Genomic DNA, 15575 nt, shown 5'->3' on the forward strand with positions numbered 1-15575 from the left:
TCTTTTCCTAAAAAGCAATTTTTTTTTAAACAATTCCTTAACAAATAGCAGAGAACTAATGAGCCTAATTCCAGGTGACAGTTGGTTTAAGTGTTAAGTGTTTCTGTTATTCACCAGTTTATCCTTTAATCCATGATCTATCGCTTTGTCTTTGTTTTATAAACCTGCTGTACATGCCAATACGATTTTAATTAGTCAAGTACACACACACACACACACACACACACACACACACACACACACACACACACACACACACACACACACACACACACAGAATGGGAGAAGGCTTACCTTGATCATTGGCCATTTTGTCTGGATGTTCCACTAAAAAGGTCCACAGAGAGCAAGAGTAAGTTGGTAAAGACAAGAAAAACAACTCTCTTTCTCTATCTCACACACACACACACACGCACACACACACACACACACACACACACACACACACACACACACACACACACACCCACACACACAGACAAACCTTTTGCAGTCCTGAAGTGGATGGGTTCTGACAATGGGCCAACACCTTTGGCGTTCTTGGCTTGGATCCTGAAGTAATAAACTGTGTCCAGGTTCAAATCTACAACCTGATGGGTCAACCGGTCACCACTGATGGCCTCCATTACCCAATCATCTATCGGCATGTTCTTATCCAGAGTGTAGTACAGAATGTAACCTGTTACATTTAACAAACAAACAATGTTTAATTTACCCTCATTGTGATTTTACTGAAAGAAATGTAGCTGATTTTTTTTTTTTTACTTCAGTGTAACATTTTGGGATCATTGACTGTGGAACATAATGACCGGCCACCTCATAAAAGCTAAACCAGTTCATTTGCTGTATTGTGGCTTTAATTTCAAGATATGCACAAGACACGTGACACATGAGGAAGATTGGCCGCCTAATGGCTCACCTGTGAGTCTTCCATTGGCCTCCATTGGAGGTTGCCAACTAATTAAAATAGACCGGGGTCGTCCTTCACGACTGATCACTGTTAAATCTTTGGGAGCGGAGCCAGGAGCTGTCAATTTGTGTAAAAAGAGGAATGGAAAACAGCATTAGCAATGGTGTTCAGTCCACCTAAGCAGATAAAGATAAAAGTAGGTTAAAGTGACATCTAAAAAAAAAAAAAAAAGACTGGTTCTGTATAAAACTAATTCAGCATGGAAACAAACATCAGTGTAATAATTTTGGAGAAAAGCAGCCAAATATTTCTTGTTTAAAGTTAAACCTAATCATGTGATACTGATCTGAAATGTAATCAAAGGCTAATTGCATCTTAAACCTAGCAGAAAATCCAGGTTTCTGTGAAGTTATGGCATTCTAATTTTGAAATATAATTTATGCTAATTGTCTTGGAAACCATTTTACATTTCTGGATGCCTCAGATTTTTATAGCTGGTTTTATTATGTGCCAGTTTCCAACAGTTGAGAAAACATAATCTGTTTATAATTGATTATCATGATATTTGTTAACATCTACATGTCCTTGGCTAGCTTCCCACTGTTTGATCTTTTCTCTTTTAAACCGATGACTTGATTTATTCTTAGACCTCTTACTAAATGACCACAATTTTTTCAGGTTGGAATTTATGCACAATCCAAAGACCGACTTCTCTTTTGACCCCTGCTCCTGTTCCACTCTTGTGAAAATGTGAGCCGATTTGGATGTGAGTTATCTCACCACCACTGTTTCCATGGAGACCGCTGCATATGACCAGTAATTTGGATGCTCCTTTTTGTGATGGCTGAGATATTGTTAAAGTTTAAAATCCTTTTTTAATTGAATACTAAGGATTTGACATCTGGATAGGACTCAGTACTTCACGTTTGAAAACGATATGAGTCGCATTCTGAGCCTTTCTGGTGATGCTGGCAGCTGTTTAGTTATGTGTGAAGGAGAGGAAATTAGCCTTTACAGTATCTGCAACCCAGTTTTGGTTCAACTGAAATGAGCCCACAGTTGTAGATTTGCACAGTCCAGCTTTTAAAGTAATCATAATTTACAGCGAAGCAGCCATCACGAGCACCGCCGGTGTCACCAGCTGCTGAAGAACATTCTAGGTGGGGCTGTTTCATATGAAGTCAGTTTCAATAACTACTGGCTATGAAGAGCTAGACGCCACAGCTCCACCAAACAGTAGGAATCTAATACCAAAATAAATAAAATAAAGCATAAAAAATAAACCGGAAACAAATAACCCAGTAGGATTACACATTTTTACATTTTACACTTTTGCTGACTATGACTTGTCACCATATTACAGCTGTCACCCGCCCCTTTGGCTTTGGACGATGCTGATTGGACAAACTGCTGTTGCTACAAACTGATTTCTGGACCGTGATTGGCTGGCTGTTGCACTGACTGGGCGATCGGTCATGTCGCCCTGGAAATTATATTTATATATGAGATTTTGTTGGTAATTTAAACACACATTTACTTAAAGTCAGTAATTATTCTGACCGATGTTATTCACAGGTCAACAGACTAGTTGAATTCTCAAACTACGATTGTAACTTTATGTTTCTATTGGATGATACAACCAGATGAAATGTCCACGTCCAACCATCGCCTCAACTCTTAGCTTAGCTGGGTCTAGTTTTTACATCTGCTAAGGACATTAAAGTGAAACTACTGAACCAAGTGGGGCAGAGCGTTGAAGCGTGTGCCCACTAATGAAAAACAGCGCCCCCAGCTGCAAGAGTTTCCCATGCACCTGGACACACACTTACACCTATTTCAAACCTATGGCCAACCCAACGGTGGTCAGCTGAGTGTGAGTGTGTCAATGAATGCTCTGTGATGGACTGTAAACTATAAATTGCTGATTGTCAAAGAGAGGTCTGATCTTGGGGCTTGTTGCCATGTGGGAGATCAAAAAGATCCAAAATAGAGTCAGGCCTTTGCTCTCATAGGCGGCATCACAAGAAGACAACATAATGTATGTGAGACTCACCAGCTTCATAAGTTGTGGCGTGTGCCGTCATACTCCAGGTACTGGACTTCCGACCTTTGGTAACCATGACAGCAAACTCATACATGGTGTTTGGTTTGAGGCCTGTGACAGTATGACTGAGTGCTGTGGTGTCTGCGGACTGACACAATAAAGCTGCACTTAAATATCTTTAGCCAGAATGTGAAGAAAGCAAGACAACTGCAAAGACATACCATAATAAGCAAATATAATGCTTTTTTTTTGCTTAAAGAAGAAAGGAAGAAGTATTGTGGTCCATAAAGGTGTTTTAGTTGCTGACAGTGTGGGATTCCAACATTTGTGTGTGCTGGAACTGTGGTTTTTCATCTTACTGTCCCTTAAAGGCTGTTTGGCTCTGAGCTCAGTTGCTTCTGTTCACTAATGAGGATCTCATTCACGAGGCTTTTAGTAATAAACAATGTAATCTACCAGAAAAATCACTCCCCTTTGTAATTCATTTCAATGCCAGGAAGCTTTCTCTTTTATACTGTTTACACATTAAATATAACAGGTGTGATGGTGCCGCTGCTCCGTATTGGAGAATACCCTAATCACTTCTATTAGTACCTGGACAGAAAACGACGCTATTGATCGATGCATAGTGAGTAACTTAAGATGCAAATTGCTTCACAGCTGAGTTTTTAAGAAACAGCAATAAAAAAAAGTACCAAGATAAAGTCCAGTGTTGAGTCCTGACGTGTTCGGGGAAAACAGTAAAAATCATACGGTAATTCAAGCATTAAAGAAATGGTTTTCAGTCTCCCTACATATCAGGATCGAAGTGTAAATAAAGAATTAACGATCCAGATAATTTGGACATGAGCTCATGGTTCAAGTAACTGGTTAATTTAGAATAAAGTCAACATTATTATATTAAGGCATCAAAAGAAGAAAAATAAATGCAACAACTTATTATTCACAACAGTTAATTTGAGCAAATTAGCATTCAGTTGTTGCTACCTTGTACTTTCCGCTGGTGGAGTAGCTTGTCTTCCACTTGACGGAGTAGTAGCGCACCTCAGAGGTCTTCTGATTCTTGCTCATGGAGTTGTCAGCCCAAGAAACCCGGACCGAATCTGACGACAGAGCCACCGCTTGGACCCCCACTGGGGGAATCATGGGAGTACTGGTGTCTGGCATGGGAGTGGGGTATTTATCAAAGAGATGGAAGAGATCATCTTCAGATGGGTCTATGGGGTCTGAGAAGTGGTCGTTAACGGTGACCATGGTGTGGCCCAAGAATGTGTGGAAATGAATATTTGTTTAAACGGGAGGGAAACGAGCAAATCGAAAGGTGTGAGTGTATGTGCGCAGGTGAAATAAATGTAAAGGACATGCAACAGAACAGGGTTTGTTTTAGAGGAAAGAAGGAAAAGGAGTTAATGATGAATGAGGAAATGGAAAGAGGAGAGAGGAAGAAAAGAGTACAAAGAGATGAGAGCATTATTACACATGTAATTATTAGAGCTCTAAACAGACGTGGAGCTTGAGATTCAAGGAGGAGAAAGATTTCTCATCTCAAATGATCCTCAAATATTTAGGTTTAGTGATTAGTGACAGAAGAGCCAGATCTGACCAACAGGGACATGAGTCACTTTCCTTTAAATAACAACCTCAAGTTCCACTAAACTCTCAATGGAAAAGCAGAAAACAAAGATTTTGAATTTAAAGCTTAAAACCAGAGGAAGGACAGTAGTGGCCAAAACTCTTGAAGCACCTGACAGAATATGAGAAAACGGGCGTTTCTGGTTCTGAAACCCATTTTCATTCTGCCAATGGTGGCTGTAAGCTCCAACAATAGCAGGTAAACGTTTGCTGATGGTGTTTGACGGCTTCTGCAGCTCTGCTCAAATAGATCCATCCACTTTAGCTTCCAACTGACCCCAGATTTACTGCACCGGGTTGAGGCCTGGACTCAGAGAGGGAGGCAGCTCCAGCAGGAGCAGCAAGAGACTTGATTTCAATGGCTGCTTCAACAAAGTGAACCCTCCTCAAGATCTCATCATTTTGGCCACCACTGTGTGGGAGAGGCATGATGTCGGAGTCAGTGATGTGTTACAGGAACAACATGGAACAGAGGCTGAGAAGCAGGACTACAAGATTGCAGTTTCTCTGCTCTCTCAGCTCAGATCTAGAGATCTACCGATCTCAGACCTACGGGACCAATAAATACTTAAACACACCGACTATAATGTTTTATCTTAGTTTAATCTAAAGCCATATTTTTACCATTTAGATGAAATGAAATACGTGAAGGAAAATAGAAATATTTGTACTTCCCCAACACACACACACACACACACACACACACACACACACACACACACACACACACACACCTCACTAAAGGCTACAGATTATTATATGGGGCCTGGATTTCAGAATTGAAAGGCTTTTAAATGATCCGTACATGGGTTGACACCTTGATTCCGAGATGAGAGAACTTGCTGTAGTTTTAATTGTTCTAGAAATGCCATTTTCATACAGGTACTTTCACTGTAGAGCACTTTAGTATTGCCAGTTTATAGTTGATGTAAACCTGGAAGTACTGTGACCTCAGTCCAGCCTCTCTAGTTCCTGTCCCTGGATGATGACTGGGGAAGTTGGGGAAGATGACTGGATGTTCCTTCAGAAGTCCACCACCATCTCCTTCATTTTTCCAATAAAAGCTTGAGGTAGTGGTTCTCACAGCATGTCACAGCATGCAATGAAGCTCTCTAGTCCCTATTCAGTGTGACCCGAGTCAGCAGGCTACAGTTTGGAGGCTTTTCCTCTAGATGCAGCAGGGCATAGGTACTCTAATCACCAGGGGTTCGTAGCGTGCTGAGTTGGTTCCGTTATGTAAATATTGGTCTGTGAATGCAGACCAGGAGAGCATAAATGTTAAAAACACCAAAGTTGTTCGCCAGATCATCAAGGACTGAAGTCGTTTTGTCAAATAGATGCCACTGATGACAACGACTGGTGAGCAATGGGAGACAGAGTGGCCTCTTCGGGCCAAGAGGTTCTTGGAAACCAGACACAGGGTCCGCGGGTTTGGGGACTTTAAGCATGTTTTGTGTTACTCATCTAATTGATATAATCTCACAACAAGAATATTTAAAAAATAACGCAATTATTTTTCTATGTGGACAATAATTTTTTTCATTCTGACATTCATTGTAAATTATCTCGTAATCTTTTATTCTCATTATTTGCTTGTGGCTCCACTGCTCCAGTTTGGTCTATCGACCCACAGGGAAACTCTCCTTGGGTTCCTGTTGGCCCTGGAGGACCAAAAGCCTCCTGGGCTCCAGGGGTGGGGGTGTTCTCCTAGACAGCAGTTCCTGTGGCGATGGGCTGAGATACACAACGGCGCACGGCTTCTAAGGGTAGTCTATTTATGACCTGGGTCCTCAGTACTCCATGTTTCCTTACAAACATTTGATTGTGTGTTTATGTGTGTGTGGGCCTGTTAGTGTAATTGTCAGGGGATGGGAGGGAGAGCTCTTCCTTTTCTTTTAACTGCTTAAAATGCCTTGTTATTTGATGTTGCTTGTTTTATCCCTTCGAGAATGAAAAAATCTCTATAATAATGCAAATCGTTGGCTGGCTGGCTGGGTGGCTAGTTGGTTGGCTTCAGTAAATCCAGTAAAAGATTTCTGTCTTTTGTGGGGATCAGAAAAGAGCCCCCAGGACAAACCATACCTTTGTGAGATGATTTCATGTCCTCCAATGAGTCTTTTGTGTTCATCTTCACTGCTGATGCAGTGGCTGAGGCCCTCTGGTCCTCACTGGGGCCCACTCAGAGCTGGGAGTGTCCACTCTGATGTACTGTGTCTGGCCAGTGAGGGAGCCAAGCGGGCCCTCTTCTTGATGTTGCGCAGATGTTTCATATCCATATTAATCCATGGTTTATTAATTCATGCTTTATTGGTTGTGAAATTAACCATTAGTTGGCTCAATGGTGGCCTGCAGCAGCACATGTGATCACTCACCATGAAGCAAGGATGCCCCCCATCCTGCTGGCTCTCAGTCCAAGTTCACTCAAGCATGCTTGCATCATCACGTGACTCTATGCACAACCGTACCCATGTGGTTGTGTGACCTCGGTTCTTCTGGAGGATGAAGCGGCCTAAAGCTGCTCGGACAGGCGCTCTGTTTAAGCCTGATGTAATAACAAATGGATGGTCAATCCATGTCTGGATTACTGATCAGCTTCACCCTTAACTCCTGGACGTCCCCTCAAACCTAATGGATGGACTTTAATTCCATCCATATTTAGAGGTTAGCCTGAGGAAGACCTTCACAAACTGTCCCATTTTAATAATGACTCAACTATGCCGACCCTATCTTAAGCTTTTATTGAGCTGCCTCGGTGTCCTGGTCTGGGACTCTGTCACTACAGGACAACATGATCAAACGGGCTAAACGTGGAGCCTCAGCAGCCGATGACACACAGCTGCAGCCTAATGACGGCTCTATTCTTAACCAGCGCTCGCACCCTTTGCCTGCTGAGTTCGCCATGTGATTTAAACATGACCTGACTTCAGTTACTGCTGAAGATGCTCTGGTGTTGACGGCGCTGCTGTAATTATGGAGACTCGTCCTGCCGTGTAAATGAGCAGCAGGGGTGGACAGACGCTCCGTCTCCTGCTGCTGCTGCTGCTGGAGCTGGACACAGATGTGGAGCTCTGGGTTGCAGCAAAGACAGAGAGACTAACGACAGAATAGAGGGAGATTGATGAGATGGGTGTTTGGGGCTGCGGGCTGAGCTGCAGCACTGTGGAGAGTGGTCATCCGGAATTACAATAAAGCTGCAGCCAGGACAGAATACTGATGAGGGCACGGCTCGTCCTCCTTCAATGCGTCCCTCCCTTCTTGTGTTGTCATTCTATCCTTTATTTCTGACTATCACATTATTCTTGGTCTCGTCACCTTTGATTTTTTTTGTTTGCAGAAGTTTCTCCACTCAATTTCTTCTCCCCTCTGTTCTGTCCCAAACTTATTTTCTTTCCCCCGAGCTAGAATCTGCTCTTCTCATTTTGAGCCGATACATCCCATTATTCCTCCTGCAGTATTCCTCTCGGTGGCCGTAAGGGGGTTGATTAAATTGCAGCATGTCGCGTGGTTGACTAGCGCTCCTGTCTCTGCAGTGTGTGGGTGGTGAGGCAAGGACAAGAGAGTATATTAACAAGGATCCTGCCATTAACAGCCATTGTTTAAAGCTCTCCTAAAAGCTCTCCAGCAGCTGGTGAGCAGAGAGTGGCCGAGAATTCAGCTCATTGTGGCTGACAGACCTCCAGTTAGCTTCAGAATCAGAGAAAGTTTCAAGAAATACACACTAGAGACAGGGATGGGGTATGGGGTGACAACATGGTTCCACAAAGTACACAAAGATATTTGTAGAGAACCCAAATGACTGCATTCCTAAATCAGATGTCTTTACAGCTTCCTGTATGTTGCTGTAAAACAGGACTTAGAAAAAAAGAGAGGTTTGAGCTGAACTCTAACTGTAAGGAAGGAAGCTGTGGTTACATCATGAAGGTTGAGGAACCAGATAAATCCTTGATTTTATGATGTGATTAAAGATTGATGTCTGCTGCAGTGAGTTGGGAAGGCTGTTGAATTCATCAGGGGAACTTGGCTGATGTGGATGTCTCACATTTAGCTGCCTTTCGCAGCTCACAATGAGCACAAGGAGCTAATGAGCTCTCAATTCTTTCTGTCTCTCCTTTTTACTTCTTCCACTTTTACCTCCTTTAGTCACAACTGCACGTGGACCCCAGTGTTGGGGTTCATGTTGATGTTTGGGCAGTAACAGAATAATAGGACAGTTTAGTCGCAAGGTTTTGGTAACATTTTTTCAACTGCTTTACCCTCACATATACATGTGGTTGATTGTTGAAGCTGTTCTCATGCTGGATTTTATTGCAGCTGTATTCAAACAGCAGCAATAATCTCAGCCTCTAAAACAACTACGGGCCCCTGGTGCCTCTTACACCTCATTTCTGAAGCATAATTATATTTTATTTTGAAAACATAGAAGCTACTGGAGAAACGAAGGTATTAATTCGAGAAAAGTCGTAAAGGTTCGAGTTGTTTAAATGTTTAATAACATTAGATTATTGTCACTTCATTTAAGCTAAGACGCTAATGTTGCCTTGCCTACTGGTTTTCTGAGAAACTACAGGTAACTGAAGCGGACACGCATAGCTGGTGATTATTTTGGTGAAACTGTGTAACTAAAAACTAATCAGTAACTCACAAAGAAATTATATATACATATATATGTGTGTGTGTGTGTAATATATGAAATATGTTACAATATTCCCAACACTGATTAGAACACAACCTCTGCTCCCAACAGTATCACAGTCAGAGTTGGTCACACACACACACGCACACACACACGAAAACATTCTAAAGTCTATAAATATTTTCCAGGCTGTAGTTTCTGACGAGTTTTTCTTTTCTCATTATATTTCATGTTAAACTTTGAAACAAATTTAATCTCATTTTCTAGAGAATCTTTTTCTTTGTGCAATTCAATGATCATTTTTCATCACAGATAAACTGCTCTCCTGATATTATTGTTATTTAACTGGACCTGTCAGACCACCTGGGCCATCCAGCGGTAAGAAGCAGGAGCGGGTTTGTTTTTGCTGAGTTTAAGCAGATAAGAGTGATATTGACTCGACCTTTGGATCCTTGTGACAGATGGATTACCCCGCCGTCATAACAAGCATTAGCATCATGCTCCCAGTGGTCGGGCGTCCGCAGCACAGTGCTGTGGGTGTTCTTACGGTGTGTCTGCTCACCTGTCAGGGATCGTGTGACAGCACTCTCGTACAGCGGGATTCCTTCTCCGGCATTATTGAAGGCTTTCAGGGAGATCACGTAGTGGGAGCTGGGCTCTGGTGCAGGACAAAGAGGGACACACTCATTTCAGAAGGAAACATCCCTTCTTTTTCTCCTTTTAGCAGCTACATGTTTGTAGGACATTCCTGAGGTGGGCCTGTTTATCATGGGACATTATCTGTGTAAACACGTGTGTATATGGATAAATATGTGGCACCTGTGGAGGCGTGGGCGGATTGCTATGCAGGACGCGGGTGGTGGTGCATGTTCCCTGCATGTCGTGTCAAACCCAGCATCAGTTACACAAACAGGCGCGCTGAGCTCCCCAGATGCCGGCGCCATATGAATTAATTAGAGCTATGAATTATAAATGCTGAGCACATATGTGCGCTTGCCCTCACGTGCGCGTGGACCCCGGCAGCTTTGTGCCTTGAGATGGGTCTTATTATTGTTATTATCAGCCCTGAGGTTATTTCATATCAGAAAAATGGTCTTATTTGTTGGTTCTTTGCTATGAAAAAAAGCAAAACAATTTATTCATGGTGCATTTTAATGGAGCGGCTGGTCTTTGACTGGACCACAATTGTGATTTAGCTCTTAGATATTGTGGGTGTCTATATCTATTAGGAGTGACGGGCGTCTGAGACAGCTCCGCTAAAGCAGAAACAGGTTTTTACAAGGTTGACAAAGCCACATTTCACACAGACCCGCATGGATCTCTTTAAAGCTTAATTTAAAGACGTTCTCACCGAGGTTCTCAATGGAATAGTATCTCTGCTTGCTGTCCACGCGGACCGTCTCAGCATAGGGGCTGCCCACCCCGTAGCCAATGATGTAGCCCCGGACCAGGATGTTGGGGCTGAGCGGTGGCGTCCAAGACATGATGATGCTGTGGGGCAGTGGCCTGACGTGCAGAGAACTTGGCTGATCGGGTACTTGACTTTCTGTGGGAACGCCAACAAGGAAAACATCACAGAGGAAGCGGCGGAGCGCAGTCTCTTCACCCTCAGCCGTTTAAATGCTAACAATGTTAGCGGCAACAGTAGCGGCTACTTAGAACAATTGGACTTACAAACCATGTTAGCTGTGTATTGAGCCCTAATGAGCCCTGACACTTTGTGTTATTCTCCAGCATCAGATTACATCAGATTAGCTTGCTGTGAGTCCTCGGGGGACGCGGCTGATATCACTTTACTGAGTGATAATCCATTCAAACCTTGTTTGAGCCTCCCCAGCCTGTAAACACAGTTAGCATGGATGTGTTTTTATCGCTGCAGCTTCCTGCTGACCTGGACGTTCTCCTGGTTCTCGACAGCCACCTGAGCATCCATCCATCCATCCATCCATCCATCCATCCATCCATCCATCCATCCATCCATCCATTCATCCATTCATTCATTCATTCATTCATTCATTTAGTTTTCTCCAGTCTTATGTGCTTATTTCTGTTGAATGAAATCCATCCCAACTTTTTGAGGGTAACTATAACTATATTTCCTCTCTCTGAAGGTTCAGTCTGGCAAACACAGGGTTTTTGCCACTGATGCTAATGTTTAGCATCAAAAATTCATGAGGTCTTCAACCTCGCCGTCCCTCCGCTGATGGCCTCATGTTTGCTGTTGTGAAATGTCTCCAGAGTCTAATTCTGACAAATGTCCAGCGAGAATGATGTCAAGGTAGCTTTTAATTCCTGTGAAGGTCACACGTTCTTCAGGTCCCAGAATCAAGAACCCAGATCTCGAACCAGATGCGATGTGACTTTTGTTTCAGGCTGTCTGTTCTGGGTCACATGTGGGGACCCTGGTCCTGCTATTGCATCCATGTTCACTTCTATAGGAACATCACGGTTCTTGTTTGGCCTGTTGTTATGACAACAGGCTCTTTCTTTAGGAACATGAACATCAATCTTGTTGTGTATCCTCGTGGAACTTTGCTGCAGTGTTTGGTGTTTCCTCAGTGGTTGTCCAGAGGTGTCCAGTAGAGGACAGAATTATTGCTCCAGATCATCACTCCAGATCTTTGCAAACCCCTGATTCAGTCCCAAACCTGAACCACCCCAGACCAAAGCCCTGATGCATGTCAGCCCCCAACTGGTTAAATATTCAGGACAGCAGCTTTATTTACATAATGATGAACAAATCTCTCTCTCCCTCCCTCTCTGTCACACACAAACACACACACTTCATACCGTCCAAATCGTTCTCTGGCGTCTCAGCAGTGGACCAGTCGCTAAATGGACCTGTTCCGTTAGCTGTCATGGCTGCCACCTGGAAGCTGTACTGGCTGCCTTTCTCCAGACCTGTGGGGACACAGACAGAGACGGTGGTGGTTCTGCTGTTTGTTAAAACCAAAGTAGACATCTGCACACATTCTTTTCTTTTAATGCTTTGTGCTGTCCTGCAGGGGAACACTGTCCACGTCCCCTCACAAGAGGACAGCTGAATGAGGTAAAGCTGGAACATGTAACAGAGATAATAATTCTTGTAAATAAAACAGCAACACCTCTTCAGCTGTTGATGTTATGGATGAATATAGATCAACTGATGTCTCACACACACACACACACATGCACACACACACACACACACACACCACAAAACACAATAAAACCCAATCTCCTTCTTGTCCTACATGTTTTTGTCTGAGACGGTCTGACAGACACTCATATTTTCAATGCAGGGGGACAGATTTTTGTCCCCTGCCGTGTCTCATCGTATATTCATTTGCTGCTCCTGCTGGAGCTGCCTCCCTCTCTGAGTCCAGGCCTCAGCCCTGTGCAGTAAATCTGGGGTCATTTGGAAGCTAAAGTGGATGGATCTGTTTGAGCAGAGCTGCAGAAGCCATCCAACACTGGACTGGAGCGCTCTGATACCACAGAGATGCTGAGGAAAGTGACTGATGTCCCCGTTGGTCAGAGCCGGCCCCTCTGTCACTAATCACTAATCACTGAACAGAAAATTTGAGGATAATTTGAGATGAATCTCTAGCTCCACATCTGTTTAGAGCTCTATTAATTACATGTGTAATAGTGCTCTCATCTCTTTGTACTCTTTTCTTCCTCTCTCCTCTTTTCACTTCCTCCTTCATCCCCATTTTCCTTCTCTCCTATGAAACAAAGACACGTCTCTGTGTCACTTCCAACCTAGCGTGTCCTTTGGTTCGTGCTAGCTTGTATGACAGCTTCTCTCCTTCAATTACAGCCTCTGGAGCAGCATGACTCTGCTTTAAATCTGGCAGCCTCACCTGTAAAAAGGTACCAGAAGTTGTTGGGTTCAATGGCCTCTTGGTCACCACGGCGACCTGTCCTCCTGTATTTGATTTTGTAGGCAGTGATGATGCCGTTCTGGGAGCTCCGTGGAGGCGGCTGCCACAACACCTTGATGCTCTGCAAGACAATTGGAAGAGAAAAGTTCAGCGTCGACTCAAAGAGCTGTGAGACGTCTTCGGATCACACACACACACACACACACACGCACACACACACACACACACACACACACACAGATGTTTCCTCTGCCCAGGGGCACCATCCTGTGCTTAATGTATAAAATTAAGATAAGAAAAATTAGATTTTACAGTCATTTAATTCATCACTGTTGTTTAAATTAGACCTGTCTTATTTCATATTCCTATTTCTGGCTTTTCCTGAGCTTCCACTAATTGTGAGCTTGTTAACCCCCCCCCCCCCCACACACACACACACACACACACACACACTCACACACCTTTAAACCCTGCCAGAGAATTTTAAATGGCTGTGAAAATGCGAAAAGATGAAGCGAAAATGTGGTTAAAACAGAACAAGAGTGACAGAAGCCACCCAAAACAACAACTGTTGCTGTCACATTCTCCAGGCGACACTTTCGTCCCAGACTGTAAGCTAGCATGATGCTGTTCTGCTCTTTGGTGTGTTGGGGGAGGACTTTGAAATGGAAAGTTTTAAAGCTTCACCGAATCATTTATGACAAACCGAAATATTGTATTTGTGCAGTTTTCAACACTCTAACGGGGCTGCAACACTTGCACCAAATATCCAGATTTTTATGCTTTACGAGCTACAATCAAGAACATTGTATTTGGCTTTAAGTGTGCAGGGCTTGAAATTGTACCACATCAGGACTGAGCCCCGTTCCTCTGAAAGGAAAATGACTGGAGGGGGCATTACAGACCCAGTGGACCCCACTTCTGGTGATTGGAGATGATCCTGGAGCAGTCATAGGATTATTATTGTTGTTGTTAGTGTTATCATTATTGTTATTACTGTTGTTATTATAGTCCAGCACACACCCCTTGCAGCGAGTGTGTGTTTCAGCTGAAACATGTAGCCAGTGTTGCTGTGACAACAAGCACAGTGGAATTCATTAACATTTAGCTGCAGCTGCTCCCTCTGACACTCCTCATCCTGCTAACTGATTACAGCACAACTGATTACGGGGGGGGGGGGCTGGAAGGGGCAGACGTCTTACTTCACAAGTGTGGGGGGGGGGGGCAACCAAAGAGCAATTACTGAAAGGGACATCCTCTCATTTGAGTTCTAATTGTAAATCCACATCCACACCTGTAAATCAGATCAGCTCTAAATTGTTGGACTAATGATTTTAATGAACATGCAGGGATTCATTCAGCAGGTGAAGAACAAGGGCCACCTACGACTGGGGCACAGCCCAGAATATCACTGCTGACTTCATGTGGGCTGCCAACACTGAGCAACAGGGGGCTTGATGTGGAGCCAAGGACTTTATGGTGTGTGTTTATTTCCTGTTGTCATGACTTTTCAGAAGCGCAATATTCTGAACATAAATTGAATTACAAATAGCTTCAGCCATGTTCCCTGGTACAGGTTCCAGGGTCCCTTAAACGTAGGGTTGGACTCCCTGCTGAGCGCTGCTGGTGTGATTACCGTAGTAGTGAGGGGAGGACCAGGAGCCATCCAGGGATCAGCTTCTAGTCATGTGTGGGTGTCCTTGAAACTCAGAACTTTCGTTGAAATATCCATACTATCAAATATTGTCCTCCATTTAAAAAAAAAAGGTTTTATAGGCTCTGAAATTCAAACTGTTCCCTGCCTCGCACACTGGTAACAGCCACAGCAGTTCCAGTTAGGTTATGGGTGGTTGACCAATCAATACATCAATCAGCTTTATCTATAAAGCACTTAAATAACCACACAGCGTACTGAACAAATGAAACTCAGCGACTGGCCTGAAAACGCCCCCTTTTAGCTTTAAGGACAACCAGCTAAGATTGATCTGCTGCTATGAGGGGGAGCAGCTCAGACAGAAAAGAGCAGCATGAGAACTACTGATTATACTCAAAATTATGCTGAGAAAATTGTAAAAGCTGGAATGGTGAGCCAACCTGGGCATCAAGTTTAAACTAGGTCCAACATTCACACTCAGTTTGTTGCTTTTAGCTTCAAATATGCTGTGAAAAAAAAGTTAACATGATAACCGGCAGCATCGCTCATGACCTCAGTGTTCTTATCAGTTACATGTACGAAGTTTAAGGACCAAGTTTTAGTCTCTCTTAGTAAGCTCTGCAAGCCAGCCCCCACTGGTCACTTCTACTCTTTAAGCCACAGATAAATTTGAATGTTGTCTTCGTAAAAACAGAAGGAGAAGCCATGATTTAGAAGAAACGATCCAAGCAGCAGTAAGTCAATCAGATCCAAAGAGCACCATGAGCTGAAGCATCATTACTCTGTGCTGCTTCCATTTCCATCATAAAAGAAAACGTCAGGTGCGTGTGCCAAAC

At 43.5% G+C, this 15575-nt stretch overlaps 1 protein-coding gene across 4 annotated transcripts in view; it reads right to left on the reverse strand.

The window, feature by feature from the left end:
• The window catches only part of dcc (DCC netrin 1 receptor), a 109904-nt gene that overhangs the window by 21886 nt on the left and 72443 nt on the right, over positions 1–15575 (reverse strand). For 2 of the 4 annotated variants that reach the window (XM_029837888.1, XM_029837890.1), the window contains exons 13-21: positions 13065–13206; positions 12010–12120; positions 10571–10765; positions 9782–9877; positions 3942–4114; positions 2964–3102; positions 920–1027; positions 485–679; positions 295–327 (exon numbers count right to left, since the gene is read on the reverse strand). In XM_029837888.1, coding sequence (XP_029693748.1) covers positions 295–327; positions 485–679; positions 920–1027; positions 2964–3102; positions 3942–4114; positions 9782–9877; positions 10571–10765; positions 12010–12120; positions 13065–13206 — 1192 coding nt within the window. Of the gene's footprint in view, positions 1–294; positions 328–484; positions 680–919; positions 1028–2963; positions 3103–3941; positions 4181–9781; positions 9878–10570; positions 10766–12009; positions 12121–13064; positions 13207–15575 lie in introns of all 4 variants that reach the window. The other 2 variants (XM_029837887.1, XM_029837889.1) reach the window with 1 other exon arrangement.

This window comes from Takifugu rubripes, chromosome 6, assembly GCF_901000725.2.
Source record: "Takifugu rubripes chromosome 6, fTakRub1.2, whole genome shotgun sequence".
Taxonomy (NCBI): domain Eukaryota; kingdom Metazoa; phylum Chordata; class Actinopteri; order Tetraodontiformes; family Tetraodontidae; genus Takifugu; species Takifugu rubripes.